Source organism: Lissotriton vulgaris, unplaced genomic scaffold (genome assembly GCF_964263255.1).
Source record: "Lissotriton vulgaris unplaced genomic scaffold, aLisVul1.2 SCAFFOLD_328, whole genome shotgun sequence".
Taxonomy (NCBI): Eukaryota; Metazoa; Chordata; class Amphibia; order Caudata; family Salamandridae; genus Lissotriton; species Lissotriton vulgaris.
In genome coordinates, this window is record NW_028243607.1 from 396729 (window position 1) to 415990 (window position 19262).

Below are 19262 nucleotides of genomic sequence, written 5' to 3' on the forward strand. Positions count from 1 at the left end.
TCATCTATCTTCTGAAGGAATTTGTGAATTACCTGCAGTAACATTGACTTATCTAGTAATTCTCCATTCAATAACACAATACACATAATTTCTTTATGATTTTAAGCATGAAATTACCACATCTGTGATCCCCCCTCACTTTGAATGAGGGCCATAGTACAACACCCCCCTCAGCGTCTCCTTCTGGGGGAACACATCCAGTGTCCTGGCAGCACAGGTGCAGCCCGCACACCACTTACATCCTCTCTTCCATCCCAGGTGCTTCAACTTCCTGCCCCATCCCCCATTTACATTATCTTGTGTCAGTCACATTTACTCACACTTGACTTCAGACAGTCTCTCCGCTCAGCCTGTCCCTGGGTCTTTGTCTCTGCCTGCGGTGGGGTCTCTTCCTTGCACTCGCTCCATGGATCGAGCTTCTCTGCAGCTTTTCAAACTCTGACTTCTCTACAGTCTGTGAGGTGTCAGAGGAAAGGGGGAGGGAAGGCGTGTGAGAAGGACAGAAGATGGTAAAAGGGAAGGTAGTAAGAGGCTGCAGTTCAGAAATTAGGAGAAGCAAGTTAATGATCTGATTTTTGAAAGTTGCTTTTAACCAGTCCACCCTCCCCCTGAACTCCCACTCTAGGGACATGTGTAGAAAGCGTTTTAATATCTAACCAGCTTTTTCTTTGTTTATGACAGGACAAGTTAAGAACTGAGAAGAAGAAAATTGAATCAGAGTTTGAAAAACTGCAGCAGCTCCTGAAAGAAAATGAGCAAACACTGCACAGAAGACTGGAGGAGTTGGAGAAGAATATCACCATGGTAGAAAATGCAAATATCACCAAACTGTCCAATCAAATCACCTCTCTCAATGCGCTGATAACAGAGATAGAAAAGAAGTGTGAGGCGCCAGCTTGGGAACTCCTGAAGGTGAGAGTCAATCCATCAACTTGGATTTGAAGAGCACGGCTAATCATCCTTGAGGGTATCCAGGGGCTGTGTTCTTGCTTGGATCAGTTGAAAATACAAGTTTTGGGTCTTTTTCTGAATTCAGGGAGAGAGGATGATGTTCGGAGGTGCAGGGGGAGGTCTTTTCAGTACTTGTCGGTTAATTTAGGAGAAGGAGCATCCTAGCACTGCTGCTTTGGTGGAGAGTGAACGAGTAAGGCGAAGGACAGGTTTCTATAGGGTTGGTGGAAATTCAGGTGTTGGTTGATGTATGCTGGTCCTTGGTCATGGACGGCATTTTAGGCATATGTCGACATCTTGAATTGGCATCTTTTCATCATTTCTGAATGGAGAGCCTGTTGAGGTTCCTGAGGTGGAGGGGAATGTGATTCCTCCCAGGGAGGTCCAGGATAAGTCTGGCAGCTGAGTTTTGTATTGTCTGAAGTTTCTTCAATAGTTGGGTGGAGACTCCTGGGTAGAGCCCATTGCCGTAGTCCAGCCAGCTGTTTACTAGGGCTTGAGTGACGCTTTCCTGGTGGTGATGTGGAGCCATCTGAAGATCATTCACAGCATGCGGAGGGTGAGGAATCAGGCGACGGAGACAGCTGTGATCTGGTGTTTCATAGTGAGTTTGCGGTCCAGTTGATGCTGAGGTTGCGGTCATGGTCTGTTGGCGTGGGTGTAGGTCTGAGTTCGGAGGGCCATCAGGTGTTATTTCAAGGGGGGGTGTTGTTCCCAAAAATCAGCACTTCCGTCTTGTCCGTGTTGCATTTCAGGCAGTTGGTCTTCATCCTGTCGAAGACGCTCATCATGCAGTTTTGAAAGTTGGTCCCGGTGGGGGAGGGGTCTTCTGTGAGTGAGAGGATGAACTGGATGGCGTAGGATATGATGTTTAGGCCATGGGTTCAGACTATATCAGCCAATAAATGTGTTGAACAGTGGGGGGCTGATTGATCTGCCTTGAGGGAAGCCACAGAGGATGCTCTTGGGTTCCGAAGTGAAGGGTGGTTGGCAGATCTTTTGGGCTCGTCCTGTGAGGAAGGATGTGATCCATTTGAGTGTATCTCCCTGGCTCCCAATGTGGCAGAGTCTTTTGATGTGGGTGTGGTAGGATACGGTGTCACGCGCTACTGAGAGGTCAAGAGGGATCATGGCCGGTGTTTTCCCATGGTCGAGGATGTCGTAAGTTGCAGCGATCAGGGCAGTCTCGGTGCTGTGGTTGGCATAGAAACCGGTTTGGAAGGGGTCCAGCGGATTGTTGCCCTCCTGGTGTTTGGTGAGCTGGGGATTGATTTCCTTTTCAAGGACTTTGGCTGGGAAGGGGATCAGAGAGATGGGGCAATAGTTCTTGAGTTCTCTGTGGTCGGCGGGGGGTTTCTTGAATCCTGCTCTGACCTCTGCATGTTTCCATTGATCGGAAAAGGTGGCTGTGGTGATGATTGCGTTGAGAATGGAGGTGAGTTCGCAGCTGATTTCCTTGCTCCTGAGGTTGAAGTGGTAGTGGGGGCAGGGGTCCCTGGGTGCTCCATAGTAGATGGAGTTCATGATGGCTGTGGTGCTCTGTGTGGTGAGCAGTTTCCTTACGGTGGATATCTTGTTGTGGTAGTAAGCCTGGGCGTTGCAGAGTTCCTGGGAAGGGGAGATGGTGTTCTCTGTGTCTAAAGGGCAGGAGAAGTCTCTTGACAATGTTAAAGAGTTCCTTGCTGTGGTTGGAACTTGTTTCCATGCAGTCCATGAGGGCGCATCTTTCCCGCTATAGCAAGAAGCATCTCCAATGAGCTAGTGCCAGCATTTTACCATGGGGGACCTCTATGCCAACAATTGCCTCAAGTGTGCCAGTATTACTTAGTGGGTTCCCATTAAGGAAATAATTACACCCCAGCTTGCCAGAAGCAGTGGTTTTAACAGGTGCCTGTCATGTTAACATTTTCCTCTGGTATGCCAGAAGTGGAATTTTTACACAGGTCCCTTTATAAGTCACAAATTACCTTCAGTATGTTAGGGCCAATAGCAGATTAGCAAGAATAACATCACATTTTCACTCACATTTAATTACATTCACTCACTCACACTCGATCATTCATTCTCACTTGTACTCATTGATTCTCACTCACTCTAACACACTCTCACTCATTCTTACTCTAACTCTAACATACTCACTCATTCTCTCTCCTTCATTCACAATCACTCAAAATCTTACGCACTCATGCTTTTTCACTTGTGCGCTCACTCTTTTTGTCGCTCATTCTCACTCACTCATACTTACTGACCCTCAAGCTCACTTATTCTCACTCACTAACTTTTAGTGGCACTCACTCACTTACACACACTCATGCTCACACTTACAGACACACTCTCTCAAACACATACTCTCTTTCACACAGAAACACTCATCCAGCAGCACGCACACTGCATACATTTTTTTTACTTAAAACATCTGCCACTAGATCCGGGTGCCTCATTTTTTTATTACACTAATAATGAATGATAAGCTAGTATTCACTATTCGTGTAATAAAGAATTGGCTGAAAACGAAGGTGAAGCATGACTTACTTAAGGATAAGCTGTCTCTATCTTCTTGGCACTGATTTTGCTACCTCTGAAGCCAGGGGTCGCACAAGCAGTGCCAGGGGTCACAAGAGGCAAGCCAGGAGTCGCAGCTGCAACCCCTGTCAATCCCTAATGATATCCATGTATGTGACCATGTAGAGAACATCATGCAATGTGCCAAGTGACCCCATTCAGAATATTAGAATGTGCTGTGTTTTGCAAATCCATTCAGAATGACACGTGCTATGTCATTACCATTCAGAATATCATTGTCTGCTATGTCATGTGATATCATTCAGAATATCACATTCTGGGCCAGATGTACAACCATTCACTTTTGCGAATCGCAAATTGCGTTGAATTGGTGACAAAAGTGAATGTACAATAGTGTCTCAGTCACTGTTTGCGATTCCCAATGGGGTCGCAAATTGCATGCCTCATTAAAATTCATAGGGCAAGCACAGTTTGCGACCCCTTTGGTAATGGCTAGCACTCCCAGTGATGGTGGCCTGCTGGGGTCAGCAGACAACCATGTCTGTGACTGCTTTTAAAATAAAGCAGTTTTAAAAATAAATATGCAGCCTGTTTTCCTTAAAGGAAATCGAAATGCATTTAAAAAAGAAAAATGAAACTTTTCAGTTTAATTTTTTAAGGGCAGGTAGTGGTCCCTGGGACCACTGCCTGCTCTTAAAATATGTTTTTGCACACACTCACAAAGTTTTCAAGTGGTTTACCGCCTACTTAGAGTAGGTGTTAAACTGCAAGTGTTTTGCGGCCGCAAATGTAGTTGCAAAACAATAGTACATGGCATTGAGTCTCAGTATTAGAAAAGGACACCCCTTCCGAATAGCGAGATTCGCAAATGCTATTTTGTGAGTCAGTGACTCACAAAATAGCGTTTGTACATGCCTGGACCCTTTTTTGTGGTCGCAAACGGGCCGATCTCTTGTTTGCAAGCGCAAAAAAAGGGTTGTACATCTGGCCCCCTGTGCTTAGTCATGCGATACCACAGAATGTGCTGTGTCATGTGATCCAAGTCACTGTTTTCTAACAATAGATAGATAGAAGTGTTTGAACCCTAAAAATACTGCCATAACTTTAACATCCCCTAAGGAAACTGATTTTATTGTGTTTATTTCTCTGTTTTGCAGGATGTCAGAAGCACCCTAATCAGGTATGGTTGGTTTATTATTTTACTGTCAGTGTGTAAGAAGGAGGTCTTTCTGCTGTAGTGTGTAAATGCCCCTACTGAGCTCACACAAAGTGTTAGGAAACTTTCAGATCCTCATAAAATCACTTTGCATCCCCAAACAAAATATTAAGGCCTCGGAAAATACCTTTGATTCCCCTAAAGACTTAAGTCCTTGAAAAACTTCTTTGCATTATCAGGAAGCTCTCTTCGATTTGGTTCAACAAGCTTTATTCGGCATGTGTAGCAACCAAAACAGAAACAGATATACATGTACAAACAATTAGATCCAGTTACACAAATATATTCTAAATAATTAGTACATTAAGATCAGTTAAGAACGATTTACAAAAACATGATACTTTTCCTCGCATTAATCGATTTTAAAATAAATCTCGCAACATAAAAATAGATCTCGGGGTCTCTTAGTGCAATCAATAGGTTCATAGCAGCATTAGTAGCTCTTACAGTATATTTTTTAAACAGAGATTTATTTGACAGGAGGATTAACAACCCACCTTTCGCTCTACCTTCAGGGCAGGGTAATGCCGGTAAATCATAGGAGGTGAACCCTTCAAAATATACTTGGTCTGTACTCCAAGTTTCTTGCATACAGATAATATCATGTTTATTAAAATCTGCCCAACCAAGTGAATTCTTTTTATTTGCCAGTCCGGCTATATTCCAGGTAAGAATAATATAGCCATTTACTGGCAAATTCCCTATATTGGGTCACTTAGTGGTGGCACCTGTTGGGTGTCTTTAGAAAGCCCTCACCCACCAACCTAGTTGGTGGCATGCTTCATCATCGGGCCCACCCAGTGACACCTAGCGTGTCCCGGGTGTGCTTCGACGCCTGATTACAGCGGAGCAGGTATGTCACTGTGTGTGCGGTGAAAGGTGTTTTGGTATGTGAGGTTAAAACGGCTTGGCGGAGGTCCCTGGGGTGAGGATACTTTATTAAAAGGGCCTCCGTCAGCGGTTAAAAAATAAGGCTGTGGGACGTTAGAGGCGGGTTACGACCCCCTACGTCCTTAGAGTGTCAACATGTTTCAGCCAGTGCCTTATTACTAATCTGGCTTTCTTCAGGACAGTAAAATATGTGTAGGTTAAAATAGGGGTTGTGTGGTGTAGTCTATGTGTCTACACGCCCTAAAGTGTATATAACTGTGAGAGGGGGGATTCCCTTCTCAAGATCACCTGTACATTTAACATTGAAAGACAGGGACAAGACAAACATGGGAGAAAAGAGTCACTAGAAAGTATTGATCATCTGTTATGACAGCCGGCTAAATAGCGATTTAGTGCAGGCTATGAGCGGCTCAAGTGTAATGATACTGGTGGTACCATTATGTGGAATCGCACTAGAACTTCGAGAGTGAAGTGATTAAAACAGCGGTATAATATACTGCAGTAGTGAATTTGTGAAGAATTTTAGGCGCAAGGACCATGTCTTACGCAATTTTTGGCTTGCTTTTGCTCCAAGGTTATTGAAGTGGCAAGGGGTGGCCCTATTAGGGAGACAAAGGTAGGACCACTAGGGTTAGGAGACCTGTAGGAGAAAGTTTAGGTAGCGCTTACCTATTGTAGAGGTGTTCAGCATACTCACAGGATTTCTGGCCAGCATCAGCGTGGGACCTGTTGTGCCTCCTTCGCAGAACCGGTAGTGAATGGCTGCTGTTGCCGGTTTTTATACTGCCGGTAATTGTGTAAGTGAGGGCACCTGGAGGAAAGAGTAATGGTGGAAAGACTCGCATTTGCGGGTCGTTATCGCGCTCAGGTGTGTGCCCTTCGTATCGCGCTGGTGCGCGGTATAGTGTTTAGCCTTAGCGCATGCGCAGTCGGGGAGAGCGATCAGGCGCATGCGCGGCCGAGCAGTTGTTCGCGCATGCGCAGCAGCGTTAGGCCTGACACATGCGCGCATGGGCAGTTGTTCCTGCTCGTGCTTGAGAAAAACTCGCTTTTGCCCTGGATCCGGGTTCATAACGAGGGGGATTTTCGAGGCATAGTAATCAGCGCTTGGGGCACATGGTTGTTCTCTAGTGCAGGGCTAACAGAAGCCCAATATCTCCTGGTTGTGCCCAGCTGGGGTTAAAGCAATGATCAAAGGGGCACTGGAATGTGCATAATAAGTCAATGATCATGGGGGCAATGTGAGATATTGATGAGACTGGGGTGCTCAACTGTATTTTGGTTCAGGTTGGGGGCGCACAGGGCCGGGCAGTGTAGTGGCCATCACAGGGTCAGGGAATTCCAAGGGATGGCATCATTTAACCCATCTGTTGCTGTAGACAGGCGGTATATCCATCTTTGTTCTTTGTTTAGCAGTTTTTTGTCATTGTTGATCGGGCTGACAGGTATTTGCTCAATGACTGTCCAAGTGAAGTCATGGGGGTGTGACAGTGGGTGATAAAGTGGTTTGTCAATTTGCTTATGTTCTTTTTGCAGCGCATCGTGCTACGATGCTCCGTTATCCTTGTCCTCACTTTGCGTGTGGTCATGCCCACATATCTGAGGCCACATGTGCAGGTTAGTAAGTAGATCACATTCTGTGAATTACAATTAGTGTGGCTCCTTTGGGACCATATTTTGTTCGGTTCCAGGTTCAGGGTTTTGGTGTGGGATGTCAGGTGACAGACACTGCAGTCGTTGCATGGGTAATGTCCGGTTACTTTGGGCATCCGCCATGCATTGAGGATGGTGTTATCGGGTTTTGGTGGTGGTTTTGGTCTGGTACTGACGAGTTGGTCTCGGAGATTATGGCATCTTTTGTAGGCAAACCTGGGGCGTTCCCAATTCCTTTGCCCTGAATTGATGATTCTCCAGTGTTTCTTTATTATTTTTGCCACTTCGTTGGAGGCAGTGTTGAAAGTAGTCACACATGTTGTGGGTTGTGTGTCGCTCTCTTTGGTGACGTCTTCGAGTAGTGCGTCACGGGTCTGGTTTCTGGCCCTCTTCTGGGTTTTCTTGATGATCGCCTTTGGGTAACCGCGGTTTTCTAGTTTGCTGGCTAGGTCCGCTGATTGTGATTTATAATCGTTTACATCCGAGCAGTTCCTTCTAATACGGAGGAACTGGCCAAAGGGTACGTTTTCTTTTAGCGGTCGGGGGTGGAAGCTGGTGAAGTGCAGCAATGAGTTTCTAGCCGTGGGTTTATGGTAGGTTGTGGTTGTCAAGGTTCCGCCTTTTGCTGTTATTTCCAGGACTAGAAAAGGGAGTTGCTGGTTGCTGGCTGTGCAGGTGAACTTGAGGTATGGGTCTCTGTTATTAAGCCATTGCAGGAAGTCGTCCAGTTCAGGTCGTGAGCCATCCCAGATGACTAGTATGTCATCGATATATCGATGCCATTTTAGTATATGGTCCCTGAATGGGTTGGCTTCCACATTAATGTGGGTACTTTCGAAGTGGTGGACGTATAGTCCAGCTACACTCGGCGCGAAAACACTGCCCATTGAGGTTCCATTGGTTTGTAGGTAGAAGGTGCTAGACCTGGAAATAACAGCAAAAGGCGGAACCTTGACAACCACAACCTACCATAAACCCACGGCTAGAAACTCATTGCTGCACTTCACCAGCTTCCACCCCCGACCGCTAAAAGAAAACTTACCCTTTGGCCAGTTCCTCCGTATTAGAAGGAACTGCTCGGATGTAAACGATTATAAATCACAATCAGCGGACCTAGCCAGCAAACTAGAAAACCGCGGTTACCCAAAGGCGATCATCAAGAAAACCCAGAAGAGGGCCAGAAACCAGAACCGTGACGCACTACTCGAAGACGTCACCAAAGAGAGCGACACACAACCCACAACATGTGTGACTACTTTCAACACTGCCTCCAACGAAGTGGCAAAAATAATAAAGAAACACTGGAGAATCATCAATTCAGGGCAAAGGAATTGGGAACGCCCCAGGTTTGCCTACAAAAGATGCCATAATCTCCGAGACTAACTCGTCAGTACCAGACCAAAACCACCACCAAAACCCGATAACACCATCCTCAATGCATGGGGGATGCCCAAAGTAACCGGACATTACCCATGCAACGACTGCAGTGTCTGTCACCTGACATCCCACACCAAAACCCTGAACCTGGAACCGAACAAAATATGGTCCCAAAGGAGCCACACTAATTGTAATTCACAGAATGTGATCTACTTACTAACCTGCACATGTGGCCTCAGATATGTGGGCATGACCACACGCAAAGTGAGGACAAGGATAACGGAGCATCGTAGCACGATGCGCTGTAAAAAGAACATAAGCAAATTGACAAACCACTTTATCACCCACTGTCACACCCCCAATGACTTCACTTGGACAGTCATTGAGCAAATACCTGTCAGCCCGATCAACAATGACAAAAAACTGCTAAACAAAGAACAAAGATGGATATACCGCCTGTCTACAGCAACAGATGGGTTAAATGATGCCATCCCTTGGAATTCCCTGACCCTGTGATGGCCACTACACTGCCCGGCCCTGTGCGCCCCCAACCTGAACCAAAATACAGTTGAGCACCCCAGTCTCATCAATATCTCACATTGCCCCCATGATCATTGACTTATTATGCACATTCCAGTGCCCCTTTGATCATTGCTTTAACCCCAGCTGGGCACAACCAGGAGATATTGGGCTTCTGTTAGCCCTGCACTAGAGAACAACCATGTGCCCCAAGCGCTGATTACTATGCCTCGAAAATCGCCCTCGTTATGAACCCGGATCCAGGGCAAAAGCGAGTTTTTCTCAAGCACGAGCAGGAACAACTGCCCATGCGCGCATGTGTCAGGCCTAACGCTGCTGCGCATGCGCGAACAACTGCTCGGCCGCGCATGCGCCTGATCACTCTCCCCGACTGCGCATGCGCTAAGGCTAAACACTATACCGCGCACCAGCGCGATACGAAGGGCACACACCTGAGCGCGATAACGACCCGCAAATGCGAGTCTTTCCACCATTACTCTTTCCTCCAGGTGCCCTCACTTACACAATTACCGGCAGTATAAAAACCGGCAACAGCAGCCATTCACTACCGGTTCTGCGAAGGAGGCACAACAGGTCCCACGCTGATGCTGGCCAGAAATCCTGTGAGTATGCTGAACACCTCTACAATAGGTAAGCGCTACCTAAACTTTCTCCTACAGGTCTCCTAACCCTAGTGGTCCTACCTTTGTCTCCCTAATAGGGCCACCCCTTGCCACTTCAATAACCTTGGAGCAAAAGCAAGCCAAAAATAGCGTAAGACATGGTCCTTGCGCCTAAAATTCTTCACAAATTCACTACTGCAGTATATTATACCGCTGTTTTAATCACTTCACTCTCGAAGTTCTAGTGCGATTCCACATAATGGTACCACCAGTATCATTACACTTGAGCCGCTCATAGCCTGCACTAAATCGCTATTTAGCCGGCTGTCATAACAGATGATCAATACTTTCTAGTGACTCTTTTCTCCCATGTTTGTCTTGTCCCTGTCTTTCAATGTTAAATGTACAGGTGATCTTGAGAAGGGAATCCCCCCTCTCACAGTTATATACACTTTAGGGCGTGTAGACACATAGACTACACCACACAACCCCTATTTTAACCTACACATATTTTACTGTCCTGAAGAAAGCCAGATTAGTAATAAGGCACTGGCTGAAACATGTTGACACTCTAAGGACGTAGGGGGTCGTAACCCGCCTCTAACGTCCCACAGCCTTATTTTTTAACCGCTGACGGAGGCCCTTTTAATAAAGTATCCTCACCCCAGGGACCTCCGCCAAGCCGTTTTAACCTCACATACCAAAACATCTTTCACCGCACACACAGTGACATACCTGCTCCGCTGTAATCAGGCGTCGAAGCACACCCGGGACACGCTAGGTGTCACTGGGTGGGCCCGATGATGAAGCATGCCACCAACTAGGTTGGTGGGTGAGGGCTTTCTAAAGACACCCAACAGGTGCCACCACTAATTGGCAAAACAATACTGAGTTGCTATGACAATAACAATATTAATGTCATACTAACCCCATCTCTAGCTAGTCTCTTTTTGATTTACTGACATATAAACCGGGGATCTGGACTAGCTTTCTGGTCCTCTCTCTCCCTCTTGATTCTCGCGCAAATTCCCTATATTGTCATCAAGGTATTCACATATACTAACATCGTTTCGCTAATAAGTGGGTGCGACCGCTGAGCCTTCACCAGGCGAGGTCGCCCCCACTCCGCTACTCCTGCTCGCTGCCTGCCTGAGCCCCCTGCTCTGCTGCCTCGCTGCTGACTTGCCTCGCCTGCTGCCTTCTGAGTCTTTCCCCCCTCCTGCTGCCTCGTTAGTGCCTTCATCGTTTTCATTCTCCTTTTTCCCCTCTGCCACTACACTCGTTTGTTTCCCTTCATTTTCTTCCTGTTTGCCCTCTGTGTACCCCTTTCCCCCCTCTGCTGCCCTCCCCCTTCCCTGTGTCTCCTCCCGTCCGCCGGACGACCCAGCCGCCGCTGAGCCGCCCTCGGACCTCCTTCCCGCCACAGACCTCCGACCCCCTCCTGCCCATTGGCCGCCCCGCTCTCGCCACCCAGCTGACCCGCCCTCCCGGCTCCTCACTTATGACTCCCCCAGAGCGACCGCTCAGCGGACGCGCGCAGCGAGAGCGCCGAAGGTGCGCCAAAGGTAAGCCCGTCTGCGCCCGTCCGCGCCTGGACCGCGCCTAGTGCCAGGACCCCTGGCTCCCGCAGACACCAGCCCACCCGCCGGACCTACGACGCCGCCGAACTCTACGCACTCAACGTCGGTCGAAGCCCGGACTGCTATCGAGCCACCCCGAGACGCACCCACGGTCCCTTCTGCTGCCACTCCTGTGAGTTCACCTGCATCCAGACCAGCACTACACCAGCTCCGACCAAGCCAAGCACCAGCAGCAACCACCTCAAGTGCATCCTGCTCAACACCCGCTCCGTCCACAGACACGCCGTCCAACTCTGGAACCTGATCGACACCACATCTCCAGACGTCGCCTTCCTCACGGAAACCTGGATGAACGCCTCCTCAGCGCCCGACATCGCCATCGCCATCCCGGACGGCTACAATATCATCCGGAGGGACCGCGTCAACCAGACAGGAGAAGGCATCGCCATCATCCACAGGAACACCATCCGCATCACGACCAACACCGACGACACCCTCGCACCCGCTGAACACCTGCACTTCCAGATCCATATCAACCCCAAGACCACCCTCAGAGGCACCCTCATCTACAGACCCCCGGGACCACGCACACAATTCAGCGAAGACATCGCCGACCTCATCAGCCCGCACGCCCTCCTCTCCGCTGACTACATCCTCCTCGGGGACCTCAACTTCCACCTGGAGAACAACAACGACCGCAACACCACCACCCTGCTGGACAACCTCGCCACCCTCGGTCTCAAGCAGCTGGTGACCACCCCCACCCACTACGCCGGACACACACTCGACCCCGTCTTCTCATCCAGCAAGGATATCACCTTCAGCCACGCCACCGGACTCCACTGGACGGACCACAGCTGCGTCCACTTCAGCTTCAGAAGGACCACGATCCACCACCACCAGCAACAGGTCGCACGCAGAAGCTGGAACAAGATCACGGCCGACCAGCTCGCGACCTCCCTGAGCATGAACCCTCCCACCAGCGCAACGAACCCAAGCCAGGCCGCCACCAACCTCGCGAAGTGGATCAGCAACTGCGCAGACGACCTCGCCCCGCTGAAGACCCCGCCTAGAAGTCCCGGTAAGCAAGAAAGCCCCATGGTTCACCGACGAACTCAAGAGCTCCAAGAAGATCTGCCGAGCCCTCGAGAGAACCTGGCGCAGAGACCCAACACCTAACAACATGACTGCCCTCAAGCTCGCCACCCGAAAACACCACCAATTGATCCACGCCACCAAGAAAACTGCATTCAAGGAACGACTGGACAGCAACGCACACAACAGCAAGGAACTCTTCAACATCGTTAAAGAGCTCTCCAACCCCAACGCCGGAAACAACGACATCACCCCTTCGCAAGACCTCTGCAACTCCCTCGCCTCCTACTTCCACAACAAGATCGCGGACATACACAACAGCTTCAGCACCCAACCAACGCACGCCGCGACTGAACCACCGCCCCCCACCACCACCCTCCGCGCCTGGACCCCGATCAGCACCGAAGACACCATCCGCACAATGAACTCCATCCACTCCGGATCTCCGACCGACCCCTGCCCTCACCACGTCTTCAACAAGGCCGACGCTGTCATCGCACCCCACCTGCGGGACATCATCAACACCTCCTTCGACACCGCTACCTTCCCGGAGAGCTGGAAGCGCGCCGAACTCAGCGCTCTACTAAAGAAGCCATCAGCCGACCCCACCGACCTCAAGAACTACCGTCCCATTTCGCTGCTCCCGTTCCCTGCAAAAGTCATCGAGAAGACCGTCAACAAGCAGCTGGCCGCCTTCCTCGAGACGAACGGATCCCTCGACCTCTCGCAGTTTCGGCTTCCGGGCCAACCACAGCACCGAGACCGCCCTGATCGCAGCCACCGATGACATCCGAGCCCTGCTCGACAACGGAGAAACAGCGGCCCTCATCCTCCTGGACCTCTCCGCGGCCTTCAACACTGTCTGCCACCGCACCCTAGTGCAGCGCCTCAGCAGCATCGGACTCCAGGAGAAGGCACTGGAATGGATCACCTTGTTCCTCGCCGGAAGGACACAGAGAGTCCGCCTCCCCCCCCGTTCAGATCAGAAGCTACCGAAGTCATCTGCGGCGTTCCTCAAGGCTCCTCGCTCAGCCCAACCCTCTTCAACGTCTACATGAGCCCCCTCGCAGCCATCGCTCGCCAACACAACCTCAACATCATCTCCTACGCCGACGACACCCAGCTGATCCTCTCCCTCACCAACGACCCCGCCACCGCCAGAGCCAACCTACACGAAGGGATGACAGACGTAGCCAAGTGGATGATGAACAGCCGCCTGAAACTGAACTCGGACAAGACGGAAGTCCTCATCCTGGGATCTTCACCCTCCGCCTGGGACGACTCCTGGTGGCCCCCCGCCCTTGGCAGCGCACCCAAACCAACAGACCACGCACGCAACCTGGGCTTCATCCTGGACTCCTCCCTCTCCATGACCAGACAAGTCAACGCCGTCTCCTCGTCGTGCTTCAACATCCTGCGCATGCTACGTAAGATCTTCCGGTGGATCCCCACCGAGACCAGGAAGACAGTCACCCAGGCCCTCGTCACCAGCCGTCTGGACTACGGCAACTCCCTCTACGCCGGTACCACTGCCAAACTCCAAAAGAGACTCCAGCGGATCCAGAACGCCTCAGCACGACTCATCCTGGACATCCCCCGTCGCAGCCACATCTCCGGACACCTGAGAGATCTGCACTGGCTCCCGGTCAACAAAAGAATCACCTTCCGCCACCTCACCCACGCACACAAAGCCCTACACAACCAAGGCCCAGGATACCTCAACAGCCGCCTCAACTTCTACGCTCCCACACGCCAGCTTCGATCGACCGGCCACGCCCTCGCCGCCGTCCCCCGCATCCGAAGAGCCACAACAGGAGGAAGGTCCTTCTCCTACCTGGCCGCCAAGACTTGGAACTCCCTCCCGACCCACCTCCGCCTGACCCAGGACCACCTTGCCTTCAGGAAGCAGCTCAAGACCTGGCTGTTAGAGCAGTAGTGGACCCCCCCTCCCCTAGCGCCTTGAGACCCTCCAGGTGAGTAGTGCGCTATATAAATGAATTTGATTTGATTTGATTTGATTTGCATTACAGGTGAATTTATAACATTTACTGGCAGATTCCCTGCATAATCATCAGGGTATTCACATAAATAGAGATCCTCCTCACTGATAAATGGGTGTATTACAGATGGATTTGTAACATTTGGGTGGGAATTAGGCATAGTTAATAATAGCTTAACCGCATTAAATATACTGACTCCTGTCACCTCTTCTTCCATCAACCCATCTCCATCGTGTGTAACTCCATACTGGATAGACAGACAATACTATGCCAATCGTTTTCTGGGAATGTACTAAGGGCTTGGAATCTATTAGACACTAATAGTGCATATGGTTGTTGGGCTGGCACTACAGAATTAGCACTACATTTCCCCTGGACTCCTCCCCTGTTATATGAAGGCCTTAAATGTCTGTAGAAATAACCCAGGGGTATCAGAAGAACATTGGAGTCATGATATGATGGTACAACCGCTCTTTCTAGAGTGTTCCTAGCCCAATTGGGACTAATCGCCTTTTAAATTCTTATCTAGGGTGCCAATCCAGCTTACTTTTCGTGTTAAGACTATCTGGTCAGCACAACACACTGGGTAACCACAGTTTTTGTTTAGCCAATGGACCACTTTATTTTTTAAAGCATGATCCTATTCCTTTTGGTCCAATGTTAGCTGAGGTACATTCGCCAAAACCGCCACATATGGGCAGCATTCGGGGGGGACATTTATGCAGATGCCAGTACCTCACTTAGGGGTCCTCTTCTCACCTTGCTTATTCAAGTTCATAATCATCTGGGTTCCCTCTGTCCTGTACCCTCCAGTATAGCATGGCTGGTTATTCAGGGTCTCACTCTGATTAGAATGATTTGGGACCACAATGGGGCCATTTCTATTCCCTAAGGGTATTCTACCCCGGCCCCCACCATCCCCATTACGGATAGCTAGCGTACTAGTTACCACCTCGGCTTTAGTTATACCCTTTGGCAACTGGTCATCATGACCCCCCAGCCTCCCATTCGTCTTCACCCAGATATTTCCATCAATATTCTTTAGCATATTACTGTAAGTAAGTAAAAAATGTATTGTTTTTGATTAGTTAAAACCATTACAAAAAATACATTCTAATAAAACATTGATTAAATTCCTTTTCAATCCATAGGCTGTTAAATAATGTCATGTACTAGGGCATGCGTGACTGATAAAGTGCAGAGTGTCCATGGCTCGTTTCCCTTAGGGCCTCAGGAGTCTATAGGCAGGTTGCCGTACCGCTGATCCTTTGCTTGGCTGCAACTTGAAATAGGAACTTGACAACCTCCCCATTTAGTTGTGCGGATGCCACATTCATTGAAGTGAGTTTTTAGAAGGCCTACCCTTTCTTCTTTTAGTTTGATGCAGGAGCATATTATATGTTCGAGGTCCTCATTCCTAACTCCGCATAGCCGGCACAGGTTCCCGTAGTTCTTTCTCAGCCAAGGTGGGAGATGGGGTGTGACTGTCAGGATCCACAACCTGTATTTTAGAAAGGCCCCTTTAGACTTCCTAGAGTACCCCAGTTCAAAGTATGCCTGTGGGCCAAAAGATTTGCAGTTGCACAAAGTCATCCATGCGTGGCTCCTGTGTGCAAATGTGGCTTTATCTTCTGTGAGTGAAATTTTCTTAATATCCTTGTTTACAATGCGCTTAAAGTGCGGGTGTGTTGTCGGAATTTCCCATAATTCAGCTAGTCCAGTGGCAGCAAGTGATTCATCCAGGTATATTTTAGCCGGCGTGGTGGATGTGCTGCACAGTTCCTGCCAGAGCTGATGGTTCAATGTGTTCCTGGTGGAGTTCTTGATTTTGTGCCAGCACTTGATGTACGAGCCTCGCCTTGCATGGAGTTAATTTGTTAGGCCAAGCTCTAGACGAATCTGTGCTGGCGAGGTATATGGCGGGAGGTTTAGCATTACTCTATATGCCTTTGCCAAGGTAGTGCCAGCAGCGAAGCGTCCCTGCCTCTCGGTACCTCACTGCCATATGTTACTGTTGCTGGAATTTTTGCTTGCGCAATGCAAAGAAGTGGGGCAAATGTTGGTCCAGTCACTTTGTTTTTAGCATCCTTAGAGTTGTCGCAATCACCATTCCTTTCCTCTTGATGGTGTTAAGCTGGTTCACAAATGTCACCCTTTGTCAAACATGACACCTAGGTACTTATACTCATTGCAGTTCAAGATTGCGGTTTTTCCAAGCGACCAGGCATGGGAATGCTTTTTTCCGTTGATAGTCAAAGTTTTAGTTTTGTCTATGTTGACTTCTAGTTGGTTTTCGTCAGCGAATCCATGCAGAGTGATAAGTAATCGTTGTAAGCCTACTTGGGTATGGCTAATTAAAACATCGTCCGCGTATGACATGCTGGAAATAGGTTTTCCTCCAATTCGAGGGGCATATGCATTGCAGGCAGTGAGGACTGTTGTTAATTCAGCTGTGTAAAGGTTAAATAGAAGGGGTGTGAGAACACACCCCTGCTTGAGGCCTTTAGTTGTTTGTATGCGCCTCGACATGTGGGAGCCATTTCCAAGCTTTACTTGTATCCACATGTTGAAATGTAATTCTATTAGGAGGTTCAGGAGGCATCGGGGAACACCCCCAGAGCGCCAATTTCCTCCAAAGGTTAGCTCGGTTCACGTTGTCAAACGCCGCCTTGAAAACCACAAAGCAGAAGTGGAGAGATTGTTTGGTTAAAATTGCTTTGTTGATGATTAGTGACATTGCTAAAAGGTTGTTTGTTGTACATGTGTGTCTACAAAACCCCGTTTGGCTAGGGGGAATTATGTTTTGCTCTGTTGCCCATTCTTGCAAAATATTTTGCCTCTACGTCCAGTAGTGCAGTTAAACTGTAGTTTTTTGATGGGGTTTTGTCCCCCCGCTTTATAGATTGGTGAGATGACTGAGCCCTTCCATGATGCGGGCAAACTAGTTTCCCATACTGTCTGACAGAGCTGAAAATTGGAGCTAGTGTTTCGGACCAGTATTCAGGGTCTTGTTTAAAAAGAGCTGGTGGAATCCCGTTTGGCCCGGGTGCTCCTTCTGTCCTCCCTTTACGTATTTGTTCCCTGATCATGACGGCATAGATTTCGGTTTTCTCGATCACGTTGGTCGTCACAGTTTGCAGTTGGGGTGCTGATTGATCATCCTTGCTAGTGTTAAGTCCTGGTGCATGGTGGTTAAAGTGACGTTCTAAAAATAATGTCCAGTTATTTTCTGGTATGTATGTGGTTAACCCACCATGACCCGGTTGTAGGAATTTGTTTATCGTTGCCCAGAAGCGTGCACTGTTGTTTCCTTTAGAGTCGCAATGGAGTTTGGCCCAGAGTTCATTTTCTTGGGTTTTTCTTATGACCCATTAAAGTTTCCTAAGTTCAGCCTTGCTCTTTCGAAGCTGCAAAAGTAGATCCGTGTCCCCCGGGTGTAATCGCAGAAGCCTTAATGAATTATTTATGACTTTTTTCAGAGTTGACCTTTGTGCGCTCGTAGCCTTCCCTGCAATTGTTGGATCATTAGGCTGGAAGTGTCGGGCTACAGTTGAGTAGGAATTTGAAAACATAGACGTGAATGATTCCCACATGTAAGTGTGGTTTCCCGTGAGGTGGCTAAGCTCGTTTAGCTGTTGTTTTGCTGCCAGGAGTACCTCTGTGGAGTTGGCTATGGATGATTTATAGCTTTTTAGGCTTATTGTGTGGCATGCATTCTTTCCAACTGGGTTAGGGATTGATTTATCTGGTGATGCATAAATTGAGATGTCCTGCGGCCGATGGTCACTGTCCCCTTTGTCCCCTAGACAGTAGCCTTTTATGTATTGGTAGAATGGGAGAGACACTAAGGTGTAGTCGATTGTAGAGGTGACCAAGAGGAATGAGTCGGCCGGAGGGGAATCGTCAACAAATCTGCCATTTAGTGCTCTTAATCCAAAGTTCTCCAGATCTTCTAGCAGCTCAGTAGCACCCTTGGATGTTCTTGCATGATCTCTGTGTGATTGGATTGGAATGTTTCACTGAGAAGACTGGGCTTGAATGTCTTCATTTGTGGTAGTGCCGAATATGTGCTGATTGAAGTCTCCTGACAGAATGAAATTTGGAGTGGTATGCATTCTCATCAATTAATGAAGGTGTTCATTCAGTTTTTATTAATCCAGTTTTTTCTGTTTCGGCTTTATGTATACAATATCTCCTCCTTTTTCCCGGTGAGGTTTACTTGAATTTTTGTGCTGTTTAGAGCTGGGAATACAGGCGATAATTCCACTGCACTGTAATTTAGTGTTATTTTGATGTAAGTGGCTAGGCCGCCTGATAGACGGCCATAGTTGCTATTCCTTTCAGCGGGAGTGTAGAAACAGATGTATCCCTCTATTTGCAGAGGCACCTCTTGCCATGTTTCCTGCAGGAGAATGATATTGAAGGTTTTTAAATAGTCGAGAAATTCAGCGTCAATGGCCTTGTTGTTTTGCCCGTTAATATTCCATGAGCATATCCTCAGGGGTAATACACCTTAATTTCCACAATGCCTTGTTGTGTCTCTCTGTCACTGTGGTTGCCTAAGTATGTTGATAGTTCTGGTGAACCGAAAGGGAGCTGGAGCAACTGCGATGTTAACTGCTGTGCTTGTTTGTGCATTTGATTTCTGATCCTTTTGTGGTGACCGCCCTCGTGCCCCCCTACGTACGGAGGACATTTTGTTGCATTTGCGGATTAGTCCTTCTCTTGCTATATCAAGTAAAGGGAATGGGTATCCTCTGTTATAAAACACGGTGGTTTGTATCCCCCAGGCCTTAAAGGTTTATTTATTTATTTATTTATTGTGACTTATATA

At 48.5% G+C, this 19262-nt stretch overlaps 1 protein-coding gene across 1 annotated transcript in view; it reads left to right on the forward strand.

Moving 5' to 3' along the window:
* LOC147668283 (E3 ubiquitin-protein ligase TRIM39-like) overlaps positions 1-19262 on the forward strand; it is a 325919-nt gene that overhangs the window by 75394 nt on the left and 231263 nt on the right. The window contains exons 3-4 of the mRNA XM_086948636.1: positions 682-912; positions 4632-4654. Of these exons, the coding sequence (XP_086804762.1) occupies positions 682-912; positions 4632-4654 (254 nt within the window). The remainder of the gene's footprint in view (positions 1-681; positions 913-4631; positions 4655-19262) is intronic.